Source organism: Cheilinus undulatus, linkage group 15 (genome assembly GCF_018320785.1).
Source record: "Cheilinus undulatus linkage group 15, ASM1832078v1, whole genome shotgun sequence".
Lineage (NCBI taxonomy): Eukaryota > Metazoa > Chordata > Actinopteri > Labriformes > Labridae > Cheilinus > Cheilinus undulatus.
The window spans coordinates 10,377,974-10,393,789 of record NC_054879.1 but is presented as its reverse complement, the minus strand read 5'-3'; the positions used below and the strand labels follow the sequence as shown (position 1 = coordinate 10,393,789).

The 15,816-nt window shown below is 40.8% G+C and overlaps 1 protein-coding gene and 1 pseudogene across 1 annotated transcript in view; both read right to left on the bottom strand.

Annotated features, from left to right (window-relative positions):
- Nucleotides 1-8,402, bottom strand: part of LOC121522714 (carboxy-terminal domain RNA polymerase II polypeptide A small phosphatase 1-like) — a 50,715-nt gene extending 42,313 nt beyond the window's left edge. Inside the window, exon 1 of the mRNA XM_041807335.1 lies at nucleotides 8,055-8,402. Coding sequence (XP_041663269.1) covers nucleotides 8,055-8,127 — 73 coding nt within the window. The 5' untranslated portion in view covers nucleotides 8,128-8,402. The remainder of the gene's footprint in view (nucleotides 1-8,054) is intronic.
- A 2,302-nt stretch (nucleotides 8,403-10,704) lies between these two features.
- Nucleotides 10,705-13,806, bottom strand: LOC121522605 (annotated as a pseudogene).
- Nucleotides 13,807-15,816: the final 2,010 nt, after the last annotated feature.

Below are 15,816 nucleotides of genomic sequence, written 5' to 3'. Positions count from 1 at the left end.
GGTGATATTCTTGATTTAATCAGTTTTTAATGAATGAGAAAAAATGGGCAATTATTTGAAACTATAAGAACTCAACTGCAAGTCAACATTCAAGGCATCTTGCTGCTAATCTAATGTATTCCTTTAACTGCTTTTTACAAAATGTAAAATAAGCATATTTTAAAAGATTAAATGGGCAGTTTTCTATTAGTTGCCTCATCCAGATCCTCCAAATTCTAGACTGCTCTTCTTCTTGAATGCCTATTTAAGTCAAATATTTGCAGTTGTTTATTGATTAAATCCATGAGTGCAGGAGTGCAGAAAATGTGATCACAGGTTTTCTGTAATAGCTTACTGAGGAGAACTGCCTGACCTCTGCTGACGGTGTATCTTTTAATGTTTACTCCCCACTTTAAAACATAATCAGCTGCACATGAACATCCCAAGAGCCTCGCCATTAATGTGGCTAAAAATAAAGCAGGAGCATGACATGGGTGTACCAATTTCCTCAACATGACAGTATGTACGACAGCATGCATCAGCCAAAAAGCAGTAAAACGATATGGAAATTATTCTGCAGTTGAACTCAAGTCACGAGGTTTGCACAGCAGGGTTACCTGAACAGCATTAAAGTCATGCTAGCATTAGCCTGACTTAAAGGAGTCACTAATGCATTACTTGCAATGCACTCCTTAGATATTTAAGAGAGCAGCATCATGCTACATGTGTAGGTTTGACCTTGATCTGCAAGCGCGTCATTAACATGGTATGCTGGCCCAGAAATACAGACCTAATACCCACCGGCACATGACGGGTTGTTAAGGGCCACACACTGATCATAGCTGTGCAGGCAGATTTTTAAGAGCTCCAGGGAGATTACCAAGTTTAGTCAGAATGAATGCAAACGATCATGGCCTGCTACAGTAAGCCAGTTATACCATAACATGGCATGATAAACATGTTCTTAGTGATGTGATAAAGGACAGCAGGATTTATGAGCTGAAGCTTATTATTGAAGCAAAATGACTTAAGCTTATAAAGTAAAACAGAGATCTTTTAAGGAAGGTCCCACATTGAGAGTAAGGGACCCAGATAGGACAAACATAGAGATGTACAAATATATTATTTAACTTCATTTTTCCATTAACAATGCTGGTTTTCCCACAATAAAGTGTTGAATTTAGATGTTGCCACAAGATCTCAAGAAATGACTGTTATTTCAGGAAAACCTGCTTTGTTATCCAGGGATAATGGAATACATTCATCAAGATCTCAAGAAAAACACTGTCTTCATGGGGGGAAAAATGGGATAAAACTAAATACATTTTGTTTATTTTAGGTAAGTTTATTAAGTTTATTTCTCTCAGGGACAAAGTAAAAACTCTAAAAAAGAGAAAAGATGCTTGGTACCAGATTTAGCTTGCTAGCTAGCAAGCATCTGTAGATATCTGAGTGCTTGGGGTTCCATATTTGTGCCAAAACAACTTTAGATTCTGGTCTTTACTTTGAGAAGCACAGATCTTGCATCCCCAAGGCTGCAAAACAGCAATCCTGTTTTAACTTTTTTTTTCCACAGGCTCCCAGGAAAACTTTAACACATATTCCAAAACTAACATCTTCCAAAACGCATGGAATAATTCACAACAGCCTAAAGACCAACACTCCTGTTTCTCTTTAAGCTTGTAGATAAGATGATAGCAGACCAATCCATCAGACCTGATTCTACTGAGTATCAGCCTTTTTTTCTTTGTAGAGTATTTTGTTTGTCAGCAACATTGTGAGTGTTAATGTGTTTTTTCCCTAAACAAGCATATTTGAGCATTGTAAATTAATCATTTCATCCTCTCATATCAGCACTCAAATGTGTGTAAGAGTGCTCTGGAGTGATTTTGTTGTTAGCTAAAACAAATCACTGATAAGAAAACTAGAAACAGACTGATTATCGGCCTGGACGATTATTGAGGCTGATACTTGGCATTTGGCTGATTATTGTGTCTGTGTTTTGTTCTACCAATCATTAATAAAATTATCATCAAAAAATGCACTACTTTGCAAGCTGACATGTCAAGGTGTGTCTCCGCCTCTGCCATTATTCTTACTCTCCGCGGTCTCACAAAATTTCCTACATACAACACAAACTGATTGGCTCAGTATCATATGAGTATCAGCCAATGAACACTTTCATCTGGGTGCCACTGACTTAAGGCTGGCTCAGACTACATCATTTTTTTGGTCATTCATGTAATTACGGATGTATCAAAAGAAGAACATTATGGACTGGCTCTTTTGGATAGAAGTTAAGATATGCATGTTATTATGTAAATAAAATAAAATAAAATGTACACATTAGTTCCGGGGGGGGGGGGGGGGGGTGGTTGTGTATGATTATGCAAAGATAAGGAGCAAATCCTCTCCTGTTGGTAGGGGTCAGGATTTGCATCGCTGACGTCAGGTCAGGGTGTCAGACTAGATGAAGATGTAAGTTGCTGACATGCTTGTCTTGTCAAGTCGTGGTCGTGGGGCATCTTAGATGCGTCATTAGTTATGTCAGACTACATGACCAATTTTCATTCCCGGCGCTCAAAATCAGGCTCGGGTTTTGATGATGAGCTGTGATGTTGCAGCTGGGCCAAAATCTGGCTGGCTTTAGAAAGTGGATGGAATCACTTCCTGTTTGACTGCTGATTTTCATGCTGACGGAGCTAAGTTGTTTATTTCCATAATTTTTCATCATGCAAATTTACTTTTGCCATATTTTGCACATCATAATAAATGCATATCAGTTCCAATTATTTGTTATTGGTCTTAAAAACATCCAATAATCTGTATCAGCCCTGAAAAAATAATATGGGTAAAACCATAGACATTATAGCTATACGCAGATGCCTCATTGGCCAGTGGGCCGCCGCCATCTTGCCAGAGGTATTCTATGTTATATACAAACGACTCATAACGAGCTCCTCAAGATCGATGTGTCAGTTTAGAAGAAATAAAAGCTTTTTGGAGAGAAACATGCTGCAAACAGCTAAAGCCAATATAGATAGTTTATCTCAATTCTGAAGTGTTTTTGCAATTCAAATTTTTCTCATGTAGAGCAAAGAAATTTGACTTTTAAAGGTCAAAATAATTTCAACTATTACTGAATGAGTCAAATCATAATTGTTCATATATATATGTATAATTGTTCAGGCTTCATAAACACAGCATTTATTTGCATAATTCCTTGTTTCCTGGAATGAAAAAATATTGTGATACAAGTTTTTTCTTGAATCATCCAGCCTCCGTCTGCACTGAATAATAACTTAAGTAACCAGCAATGCATACATATTTTCATATCTTTATCGTCATGTATTATCTTTGCCATTCTTTTTTCATTTTCCTTTTTTACATGGAAAAGAGTCAAGGCAGATGAAATGAAAAAGAGCTTTCTACCTAAATTTGACAGGACTTACATGCTCTTATTTCTCTTTTATAATGACGTATCAGAAATGTGTAAGAAGCAAAGTATTCTGCAGAATTCCTCACACCTCCCCGTCCAAAAGGCTCCGACACTGATAATGAGGCTACAGCATTTCCGAGGGGCAGCAACGACCTCACGCCACAACAGCATGTTTTAGCCTACTTAGTAAAAGCAGGCTTATCTGAGATCCTTTAAGGGCTACGTGAAGGCATGCCCTCCAAACTCGCCTGCTTCTATTCCTATCCAGACGCCGAAAGAATGAGGCCTCCCACGACCGACTTTCTGAAACTTTGACACTCGATCTTCTGTTACAATCTGACAACTCGCTTCACACTTCTACTGAGCAAATGGAGGGGCAGGTTCATGGTGGCCAAGCCAGTCTTAGGTCAGGTTCAGGTACAAACACCTGAAAATTTTTACTTTACTCTTCTCTAATTACAAAAATACACCAAAACTATGTAATACAAGCCACTGTGATGAAACTGGTGAACAAGAAACATGACTGGTTGGTGCAAAAATCCTTAACAAGAATACAAAGCCTAAATAACAGTGTTTTTTCATCTATTAAATGCAAATGATCTAAATTGTAGAATCAAAATCAGATAAACACGCCACCAAAATGAAACACCAGTGATGTTTAGTGGATAGCAACTCCTGAAAACCTCTGTAAGACATTTTAAAACTCTCTTTTCTGTCTTTGATCCTTTCTGGCGCCTCTGTGCTGGACAGCAGCCACATTCTGGCCTCATGACCTCTCGACCAGGAGAAGGAGAGAGCAGGATGAAGTTATCAAGAGCTTTAAGCTAGATGGTACTGCCACCTTCTGACTAAAGACAGCTTTACAAAAGATAACAACAGAAACACTGCTGTTAACTGGATAAGAAGACTGGATTTCTTTCTTCACAATGATTCTCCTCATGCTGAAGCATTTTTCTGGTAGTGGAAAGATGAAGTAAGCCATTACTTTAACCCATTTACGTATGCTTGTTTAGGTTTTATTAAAAAAGGAGTGTGACAGTGTGAGCTGTCAGTGGAGTTTGATGCAGTGTTTCATAAGAAATTCAGTCAGCTATCTCAGTGGTTTTCAAACTTTTTTCACTCAAGGCACACCTAGGGTTAAGCCAAAATCTCAAGGCACACCATATTAATAACAATACAAAAAAGACTAATATAACAGTCAAGGTGGCCCATAAGGGGGGATAAAGGAGAGAGGTTTCTGGGGCCCAAATGGAGGTGGCAAAAGGTGGAAAAAGTTGGTTTAAAGTGATAATAAAATACGGCAAAAGTGGGCAAAAAGTGACAAGACAAAGTCAAAAAGGTGGCAAAAATGGGTTACAAGTGGTCAAAAGGGTTAAATGTTGTACAAAGGTGGTAAAAAATGGGTCAGGAGTGATTCAAAAAATAGGCAAAATTGGGCAAAAAGTGGTCAAACAAAGGCAAAGTGAGAAAATATTAGCAAGAAGGTAGCAAACATTGGTTGAAAGTGTCAAAAAGGTGGCAAAATAGTCTACAAGTGGCAGAAAGGTGTCAAAGGGGTTGCTAAAAGGTGGTAAAAAGGGGTTAAAAGTGATGAAAAAATGGTTTAAAAAGTAGCAAAAATGGGTCAAAAGTATTAAAACTAGTTGCGAAATTTAAAAAAAAAAAGCAAAAATGGTTTAAGTTGTCAAAAGAAGCAGCAAAATGGGTAGAAAAATTGGTTAACTTGGTTAAAAGTGGCATGAATGAATAATTTCAACACCAATTTTAACTCAATAATAGTTTGCCAAATGAGGTAACTGTTAGCCAGGATGCTAGCACCATTGCTACGGATTCAAAACAAATACACTGATATCATCAATAAATCACACCATTTGAGAACCACTGGGCTATCTAATGTAGAGCTATGCAGTAAATCACAGTTTAAATGTCACTGCAACACAGACACAGTTTGTATCAAGGTGAATAAGCAGAAAGCATCACATCTGCTCCAAGAGACACCTGGCTGCAGACATCAGACATCCATGCACCATCTAAAAAGGGCTGGCCTCACTGCAAAATTGATCATAACTCTGTAAATATCCAAACTGATCACAAAAAAAATTCTGAACTCTAAAAATCTATTTGCACTTAAAACTCGTAAAAACAGCACAAAGGAGAAGCGCTTTCACCAGTCAGTTTCTCCATTAACTGATACGTCCAGGTGTGAATGGGTTTTTTTTAGATGTCTGATGTCTGCCTCCAGGCTCTCCTGTCGCCTTCATGCAAACAGAAAAAAACATAACATCAACCCAATGTTAAAGAGATGCTGCTTGGCCTTCTGCACAACACATTTTTTCTTATTATTTTATCCAGTCAAATTTCAGAACAAGGTAGGAGAGGGACCATCCAGCCTGTTAACCTGGCACAGCTCAAAAGCTGGCATCTCTGATGGTATGGGGTTAGATTAGTGTCTATGTAAATGGACTATCAATGCTGAAAGGAGAAAGAGGTTTCAGAGCAGCATGTGCTCCCACCCACACATAGGCTGTGTTCACTCTGCAGTTAAAAGTGACCTGAATCTGATGATTTTGCTCACATATGACTCATATCTGACTTTTCACACTGAATCTGACCTTTACGAATCAGATTCAGGCCACATTCATATGTGGCTCTAAATCAGACACGAACCTGATCTTTTGGAAGTCAACTGCAGTGTGAACAGCCAACTAAAAAAAAAAAAAAACTGATCTGAGAAAAGATCAGAATTGTGCATTAAGGCCTGCAGCGTGAACGTGGCCAATGTCTCTTTCTGAGAAGGCCTTCCATATTTCAGCAAGACGATGCATTTCTCTCCCAAAATTCCAGCAACTGGTCTTCCTCGCTCCCCAGACGTTTCTAGACTGTTGTTAAAAGTGGCCCTGTCCCTACGTTTTTAAAATGTGTTGCTGCCATCAATTAAAAATTATGATTTTCATGAAATGGTAAAATGTTTCAGTTTCAACACCTGATATGTTGTTACTGTTCAATTGTAAATAAAATATTGACAATCATGCATTCTGTTATTTACATTTTATACAGCATCCCAACTTTTTTGGAATTTGAACTGCTCTAAAAAGTTAATATCCCTTATTTGAATTCCTCTGTATTTTTCACACCAGAACACGGGATGTCTCATTTCGCCAGAAATAACCTGAAAATGCTCTCAAGACGTGATGTGTTTGAGATTGAATCATCAGTGTTTGATTTAGCTTTATTTCTTTACTTTAGATAGAGTAGGAAAGGGTCAAGGGTCAACAAAAGGGTCCAGAAGGAAAATTCTTAGAAAGTACCATTTAACTATCTCTAAATCATAAAGAAACACTACTGAGGATGACATTATTCACTTAGAGCAGTGTTACTCAACCCTGCTCAACCAAAGAGCCAAATTGTTGAAAAATACCTTTGCAAGTGGTGAAAAGTGGCAAAAACGGCTTCAAGTAGCCATGAAAATAAGTTAAAGGTGGCAAAAATTGTCATGAAGTAGCAAAAAATGAGTGAAAAATTACTAAAATGGGCAAAAAGCAGTCAAGAGTGGCAAAACATGGCAAAAAATAGAAACAAGTGCATATAAAAGCAAAAGGTAGCTCAAATGGGCAAAAAAAATGGCAAAAAAAAGAGAAAAGGGCAAAAATTGGGAAGAAGTGTCAAAAAGAAGTTGCAAAAATGGGCAAAACATAGGAAAAAGGAAATATTTAATGGCAAAAGGTCGCTTAAGTGGGCAAAAAGTGGCAAAAATGGTGAAAACGGGCAAAAATTGGATACAAGTGAAAAAAAGGAGGAAAAGTTGCAAAAAGAAATTGCAAAATGGCAAAAAAATAAATAAAAAAAATGAAAAGAGAAGAAAAAAAGGTGTATTTAATGGCAAAAGCTAGCCTAGACGGGTGAAAAGGTGAAAAAATGGCTAAAAAAGTTTCCCTTTTTAAAAAAGAAAAGTTTTCTGGGGAGATAATATTTAAAATAAAGACATAAAAGATCCCCAAATCATAACAAAAGAGCCACATGTGGCTCTAGAGTCACACGTTCAGTATCACTGAGTTAGAGGCTGCGTTTGTGCTTTCCAGTCCAAAAAGGGACATTACGTCTATTGCTAACATCAGTGTTGTAATTCTGTAATTAGTGCGTTAAAAATAGGTTGATTTAGTTGGAAACTTGTGCAGATAATCTGGTCTGCATCAAAGTCCACAACAATAACAGTGAACTGTCAAAGTGACCCCGCCCCCCTAGGATGGACTCATCATTTTGTGAAGTTTTACCCATAATCTGCGGTAAATCTCCGAGTAACACTACAACGTTTATGAGTTTTGTGCTTCTTGCACTCATTCATATTTAAATTCCTGCTTTTTAAAACGTATCAGACCCCTAAGCGGCTGCGCATGGCTATGGCCTACCCAGAAAGAAACCGGCTTTGACTACAGGCTCTTCAAATCTGGTCCAAACCTCTATTAATGTCACTAGAAGGTCTCCTCGGGGCTGAGGACGGTGTGACAGCTCGTTCACGGAGCCACAGGTGACTTTAGTGACACCGTGGCGTCCGCACACACCGCTGTGTCTCGTGCCTCCTTCCTGACATTGTCATGCGCAGCTTGAAAAGTTCACACAAACTTTTTCCCAAACTCACCTTCCTCACGACAAGTCGCGTTTTCCTCCTCTTCTCTGGTTACTTGCGTGATTATCGACGACGAATGGTCCATGAGATCCGTCACTCAAAGACAAGAGACGCTGCTGCTGAATGAACTTACTTCGAGGATTTATGGCAAAAAATGTATTTATATTTTGCCACTCCCTGTCTGCAAACGCGCATACTTGGTTTAATGCTTAAAAACAACATAAAGACTATAAGACGAAGCACTAATGACTAAAGTCCATGAAAAGTAAAGTTTAAAATCGTCTAAAAAAGTTATTCCTTAATTTTTACGTTGAAGAAGTTCATCATTTGTGCATGCTAACATGGACCTGGACGGTTTCAAGGAACCCCATCCTTAAAGCCACAAGCCAGGATGTGAAGATTTCACAAATCTTTTCCAAATTTTTAAACTAATTCGTAGTTAATATTATGTTAATACAGCGATGAAGATTTAAAGTGGTATTCACAAGTGTATGGGGTTTATTTTTTAGCATACTTTTGACGTTAACCTGCTGTATGATTCCCAAAACGCGATTTTAAAAATTAAAGAGCTTATGAGTAAATGATTTTTAATTTATTTATTTAGAGCCAGTAATGATTTCAAGGTGAGTTGCTTTGTATGCCTCCAGCGGTTTTAAAGTTTAAACAAAACTTTGATAGTGAGCAGGGGAGCCTTGAAACCGTCCAACAAAAAAACGGAAGTAAGGGGCGGTCTTAAAGTGCCCACACCGTGGATCAAAGTTACGCTCCCCCACTTTGAATTATTTCAAAAACTCTTCATTCAATCGAGCAAAAGAGATTTTTAAAATTATTTAAGGTTTATAATTATTTTAACTAAATGTAGAATATTTTTTCATTTATTTCCAACAGGTTAATATAGAGCAAAACAATAAAAGTACACTAAAATAAGCACAATGCAATATTTTAAAATACACGATAGTCTGGCTTAAGTATCCAAGAGGCAGTGAGAATATGGCCCATCTTAATGGCATTTTTCCCCCTTACATTACTTTAACTTTATACTTCAGGTAGTTTTGAATTCAGTACTTTTACACTTTTAATTGAGTAAAAAGCTTGAGTAGATACTTCAACTCCTACAGAAGTGTTTTTAAACCCTAGTATCTATTCTTCTACCTGAGTAATGAATGTGAATACTTTTGACACCTCTGGACGTCACACTTAAACAATGGGACAATATGAGCTAAGGACTTGAGAGGATTTTTTAGATCATGTTTTCTCCAGCGTCACAGACTTGGCCACCGTCTGTGCTATTTCTAAATCTATTTTTTTCTGGTATCTCCTGATTGTTTCATTCAAACTCATAATTCATCATTTCCTCATTTACCTAGAAGTTCCAGCTTAGATGTCATCCTACAGATGACTTCAACTCCAAAAGGTCAAATTTCTAAATCTGTAATTCAATGATGTCGTTGTATTGCAGCAGACTCAATTCAAATGAAATGGGAGAAGGAACTATGGACAGGCGTTCCTGACCTTACGTGGGACAGAGCTTTGAGTGGGTGAATAAATGTCTAAATCTGATTCAGTTCAAAGTTCTTCATGGCATTCATTACAGTAAGGTCAGACTGGCCAAAACACAGCCAGATCTAGATGAGACGTGTGAGCGCTGAAAAACTGCTCGTGTCCCAAGATGAAAACATTTTGGACATCAATATTTGGAATCCTGAATGAAGCTTTTGGTCTGCGTCTACAAGCTACAGGGGCGGTATTAATTTCTTGGAGGCCCCAGCCCCCCCCCCCCAATCTCTCACCTCAACTTCTTTGATGACCGCCATATGAGTGTGATTTAACAGAAGCAGCACAGTGTGCAGTGCTCCACTAATGACATATTTAACTCTGTTCGGTGTAATATCATCTGCATTATAAACAACATCTGTTAGATTATTAGTGAACACTTGGTGACATCAAGCTGGACAAACTGCCTCCAACTTAGAGCATAAAAAAACAAATGTCAATCTGACATCTCCAGAGAGAAACGAGAATAAAGACTCTCTCTACGTCAATAATTTTTATGCCCAAACTTGTGGCTTATTGTCATCATTTTCTGAAGTTCATGGCCTCTCCTCTTCTCAGGGTTTCATGCTTTCAGATACAATATCTTAGTAATTGTATCTGGCCCAAGGTCCCATTAAGAACTTAATGCAGTTAATTTGTATTTCTGCATCCAATCAGCTGTATTACATGAGTTTGTATTATGTTATTGAGAGAAAAATACAATAGGCACTATTGTCAGTATTTTTGCATCTAAATCATACTGTACATGCAGCAAAGCAGGGATGTCAAGCTCATTTTGGGTCTGGGGCTGGATTTGCTCCAATGAGACGTCCTGTTGGCTGGGCAATTTTTTAACAACATCAATATGACCAAAGCTGATATATAGGCTGCTGTAATGTTTATAAATATAAATGATCCCATAGCATTTAATGAGTACTGCATGTTTGCACACTACGGGCTTAATTAGCTGCTTTAATAATAATAATAATAATAATATCTTGAATTTATATGGCGCCTTTCAAGAAACCCAAGGACGCTTTACAGGAACACATAGACATGGACAAACTATGTGAGGGGTAGGATGAGTGTAAGGGGTGGTTTAGTGAAGACTGTAGGCTGTGGTGAACAGGTGGTGCTTGAGACGTTTTTTGAAAATGTCCAGAGATGGAGCGCTACGAATGTCTGCAGGAAGAGTGTTCCAGAGGGTGGGAGCTGCAGCACTGAAGGCTCTGTCTCCATAGGTTCGGAGTTTGGTTTTGGGCATGGAAAGCAGGCCGGTGTCTGAAGATCGAAGGTTGCGGGATGGTGTGTATGGATGGAGGAGATCAGAAAGGTACTGGGGAGCCAGAGCATGGAGAGATTTGTATGTGAGGAGGAGGACTTTGTAGTTGATACGGGACTTGATAGGGAGCCAGTGGAGGTGGATGAGGGTCGGAGTGATGCGTTGCCAGGGTCTAGTGCGGGTGAGAACTCTAGCTGCAGAGTTTTGGACGTACTGAAGCCTGTCCAGGGTTTTGCTGGGAACTCCAGACAGGACTCTATTACAGTAGTCCAGGCGGGAGGTTATGAAAGCATGAATGAGTGTTTCAGCCACAGAATCAGGGAGTGATGGTCGGAGTCTGGAGATGTTCTTGAGATGATAGAAGGCAGATTTGGTGACAGACTTTATGTGGGACTGGAAGGAGAGGGTGGAGTCCAGGATGACGCCCAGGTTTCGGACCTCGGAGGATGGACAGATGGAGGTCCCATCCACATCGAGCATGAGATCTCCAACCTTCTGCAGCAGCGCTTTGGGGGCCACCACCATGAGCTCTGTTTTATTGCTGTTGAGTTTGAGTTGGTTAGAGGTCATCCAGGCTTTGATGTCGTGGAGGCAGTTTACCAGGGAGTGGGGAGTGAGCTGAGTGGATGGTTTGGTGCTGAGATAGAGTTGGGTGTCATCTGGATAAGAGTGAAAGCTGAGACAGTTTTTGTGAATTATCTGTCCAAGGGAAGCATGTAGATGGTGAAAAGGAGAGGTCCAAGAACAGAGCCTTGAGGCACGCCCTGGTTAACTGGGGCGGGGGATGAGTGAGAGGTGCCGATGGTAACAAACTGTTTTCTTTGTGAGAGATATGAGTGAAACCAGGAGAGAGCTGTATCAGTGATGCCAAGATGGTGAGACAGGCGGTCAAGGAGGACGGTGTGGGATATTGTGTCGAAGGCAGCGGTTAGGTCAAGGAGAATGAGGAGGCTGATGTGTCCAGAATCTGCAGCTGTGAGGAGGTCATTGGTTATTTTGATAAGGGCGGTCTCAGTGCTGTGGTGAGTGCGAAATCCTGATTGAAGAGGTTCATGGAGCTCATGGTTGGACATGTGTTGCTGGAGTTGGGCAGCGACTGCTTTTTCGAGAATTTTGCTGATGAAGGGAAGGTTGGAGATCGGTCGATAGTTGGAGAGGTCCTCCGGGTCTGACCCAGGCTTCTTGATGATGGGGGTTACTGAGGCAGTTTGGAAGGATGAGGGGACAATTCCAGATGATAATGAGGTATTGATGATGTCTACCATGATGGGGCACAGAACAGACAGAGATGCTTTCACCAGTGGTGTGGGCATGGGGTCGAGGGAGCAGGTGGATGCCTTGGCCTTCTTGATCCATTCAGCCACTTGGAGAGTGTCCACGGGTGTGAAGCAGGAAAGACGGCAGTGAGGCGGAGGAGCGGTGTCCTGATGTGAAGTGAAATCCTGAGGTGGAGGTCCAGATGAAAGTTGCTGCTGGATGGAGGCTACTTTATCCTGGAAAAACTGCAGGTGCCTAGTGCAGCGGTCGAAGTTGGCTGGGGAATGAAGGTTGAAGGTTGTCAATGGGGCTGAGAAGGCGATTTATTGAGGAGAAGAGCATCCGGGGATGGTTTTGCTGGTCACTAATGAGGGATGAGTAGTAGCTGGACTTTGCTCTGGAGAGAGCTTCTTTGTAGGAGCGCACATGCTCTTTATAGGCCTCCAGATGGACGGTGAGGCCAGATTTTTTAGAAAGTCTCTCCAGCTGTCGGCCAGAAGCCTTCATGAAGCGGAGTTCAGCAGTGTACCAGGGGGCTGGGTGGGTAAAGGAGACTGAGCGAGTCTTCAGAGGGGCGAGAGAATCCAGGCTGAGGGATAGTGCTGTATTGTAGTGATTTGCCAGGGCATCAACTGTGGTTATAGGGTGTGTAGTGGTCAGGTTGGTAGCTAACATGTTCTTGAGGGCTGGGATGCTTATTGACTTGAGATTACGGAAAGTGATGTTGCGTTTTGTAAGCTGTCTGGGGAGGGGGGTGGGGATAGAGAAGAAAACAGCATGGTGATCTGAGATGGCTAGGTCCAGGCATTGTGGAATGAATGGGGTGAGACCAGTGGAGCACACAAGATCCAGTGTGTGACCTTTGGAGTGGGTGGGTCCTTGGACATGCTGTGTGATGTTGAAGCAGTCCAATAGTGATAGAAATTCGGAGGTGAGTGTGCAGCTGGTGGAGTGAACGTGGATATTGAAGTCTCCAAGGAGAAGTATGGAAGAAGACCTGGAGCAGACAGAGGTGAGGAGCTCAGACAGGTCAGACAGGAAGGTGGTAGCTGCTTTGGGAGGCCGGTAGATGAGGACCATCTGAAGCGGAGCTGATCCAGTGAGAGAGATGATTAGACACTCGAGAGCTGAGGTGCTGGGTGCTGGTAGCTCCTTAACCTGGAAATCCTCTCTATATATCACGGCCAGCCCCCCACTGCGACCAGTGGTGCGAGGTTTTTGGATATACACATAGCCAGGTGGGGTTGCTTGATTTAGTGTGAAGTAGTCATTTGGGCTTTGCCAGGTTTCAGTCAGACATAAGAAGTCTACTTTCCTGTCTGTGATGATGTCATGGATGAGGTGGGCTTTATTGTTTATGGACCGGGCATTTTGCAGCATAAATGTGGTGGAAATGTTTGAAGATGATGAGCAGAGGGGAATGGGAGGGACGTTAGTGCATCTGAGAGGTCTCAGGTTACTGAGCTGTAAGTGTGGTTTGTTGTGATGACGTCGTCGAGAGTGGGCAGGGCGCCGGTCCGACTGGACTGTGGGGACGGCGTGGCTGGAGTAAACAAACTTTAGTTTCTGTGCTCTGTGGATATAACGAGGACGACGCAGAAGTCCGAGGGATTTAATGTCTGTAAGACAGGCTGGAGTGGAGAAAGAGATGAGGTTGAGAAGCTGCTGGGGCGAGTATTTGAAGAGCACCATGTTAGCTGCGTGAGGAAGCAGTGGGAGCAGGCTGCTGCTAGCTAGCTATCCGCTAGCCCACAGAGGCTAACAGCTGATCGGCGGCTACAAGCTAACAGCTAAACCGGCGTCTAGCCGGGAAATCCTGATGGATGCTTTAGAAAGAGAATTTACCTGCAGGTAATCTAAACAAGTCAGGCAAAAATATGCTGTCCTTGTAACATATGACAATTTTTACAGATTTTTACGTTTTTAGGACCCACTGATGATGAATTTAGAAGACTGGAATATTCATTATACACTGAAAAAATAAAACATTGGTTGAACTAAAAAAAATGAAGTAATCAATCACAGGAAACATTTTTAATTGAATCATTTATTTTTTTTAAATCAGATAAATCTATATTTTTTTTAACTTCATAGAAACTATGTTTGACGGTTGAGCAAACCTAATTATTTTAAATTGTCCTAAACTAAAAATAAATGTTTCATTTATCACCCAATATAAATATTTCACTCATTTGAACTTAAAATGTGTAAGTTCATACAACCATTTTATAAAGGTTGGAGAAATGTAGTTTTTTTTTTTGTTTTGTTTTTTTAGGTTGTTTCAATTAAGAAATAATAGTTAAAATAGTACACCGCTTTTCCTGTTAGGGGTCGTGGGGGGGCTGTCAGCTGTCACTGGGCGAGAGGCGGGGTACACCCAGGACTGGTCGCCAGTCAATCACAGGGCTGACATATAGAGACAGACAACCAAGCATGCCCACATTCACACCTATGGCCAATTTAGAGTCACCAGTTAACCTAATGAGCGTGTTTTTGGAGGTGGGAGGAAGCCGGAGTACCCGGAGAGAACCCACACATGCAAAGGAAGAACATGCAAAGTCCGCACAGAACGGCCCTGACCGGGAAGCGAGCCAGAGACCTTCTTGCTGTGAGGCAACAGCGCTAACCCCTGCACCTCAATGCTGCCCACAATCCTGTATAACTCGTTTTACGTTTTTTTCAGCTGAAGGAGACTGTTCATCTTTACAAATGTAAAACAATGTTAAGTCATGGAACAAAAAAAAAAAAAAAAAAACAATCCTTTTGACATGTTTTATTTTTTTTAATCCACTTGCTTACTTTAGCCAGAGGGTCAGGTAGTCTCTGAACTTGGGGAGACATGTCTCAAATACTGTAAAAGACTAAAATTGTAGAGAATCCAAAGTCTTGAAAGTCAACTCAACACATTTTTCCTGAAAAGTCTTGTTACTTTGGCCCGATGGGGCAGAGCAGAAATGTATTAAAGGCCACATATTTTGCCCCTTAGGACAAGTTTATATCGGTCTCAGAGGTCCCCAAAACATGCCTGTGAAATTTGTTGCTGATTTACACTAGTATAGGGTTTTTACATGCCAAAAAACCCTCTGATTGAGCCCTTCTCAGCTGCTTTTGTGTCTGTGGCTTTAAATGTTGATGAGCTGTCTGACTATGCCCCTGACCACACCCTTCTCAGGAAATGGATGCAGCACTCCTGGTGTTACAGACACTTTTATCCAAAGTTTAGGACCTGACTGGAATTTGAACCATCAATCTCCCAGACAAACGTCAGCAGGGTAGCTGACTGGGCTGCAGGCTTACTCCATGTGAACCCAGGTGTCAGGGCTAGAAGTAGGTTTTCATCAGTCCAATGGTTGATATGACATGACCAATAATAATACATGAAACTGGGTAGGGCTAGACCTGCAAGCTTTCTGGGTCTCTGAAGAGAACTGCTTTGAATTTGATGTGGTCCATCATTCCAAATAAACGATAATACGCTTTAACCAGAGATTTGAACAACCCTTTTTTGATTAGGGGGTGGGTGGGTGGTCTGGAAATATAAATACATTCAGACAGCACTTTCATTTTTACAACATTAATTCATCCAGCCATGGACAGTGGAAGGTTCCTCCATCTTTCCAGATCCTTTCTACATTTTGCAAACAAAATGCTCAAATTCTCAGTGAACAGGGATGAATATACTGATGTGGTCTCAACCCCTAG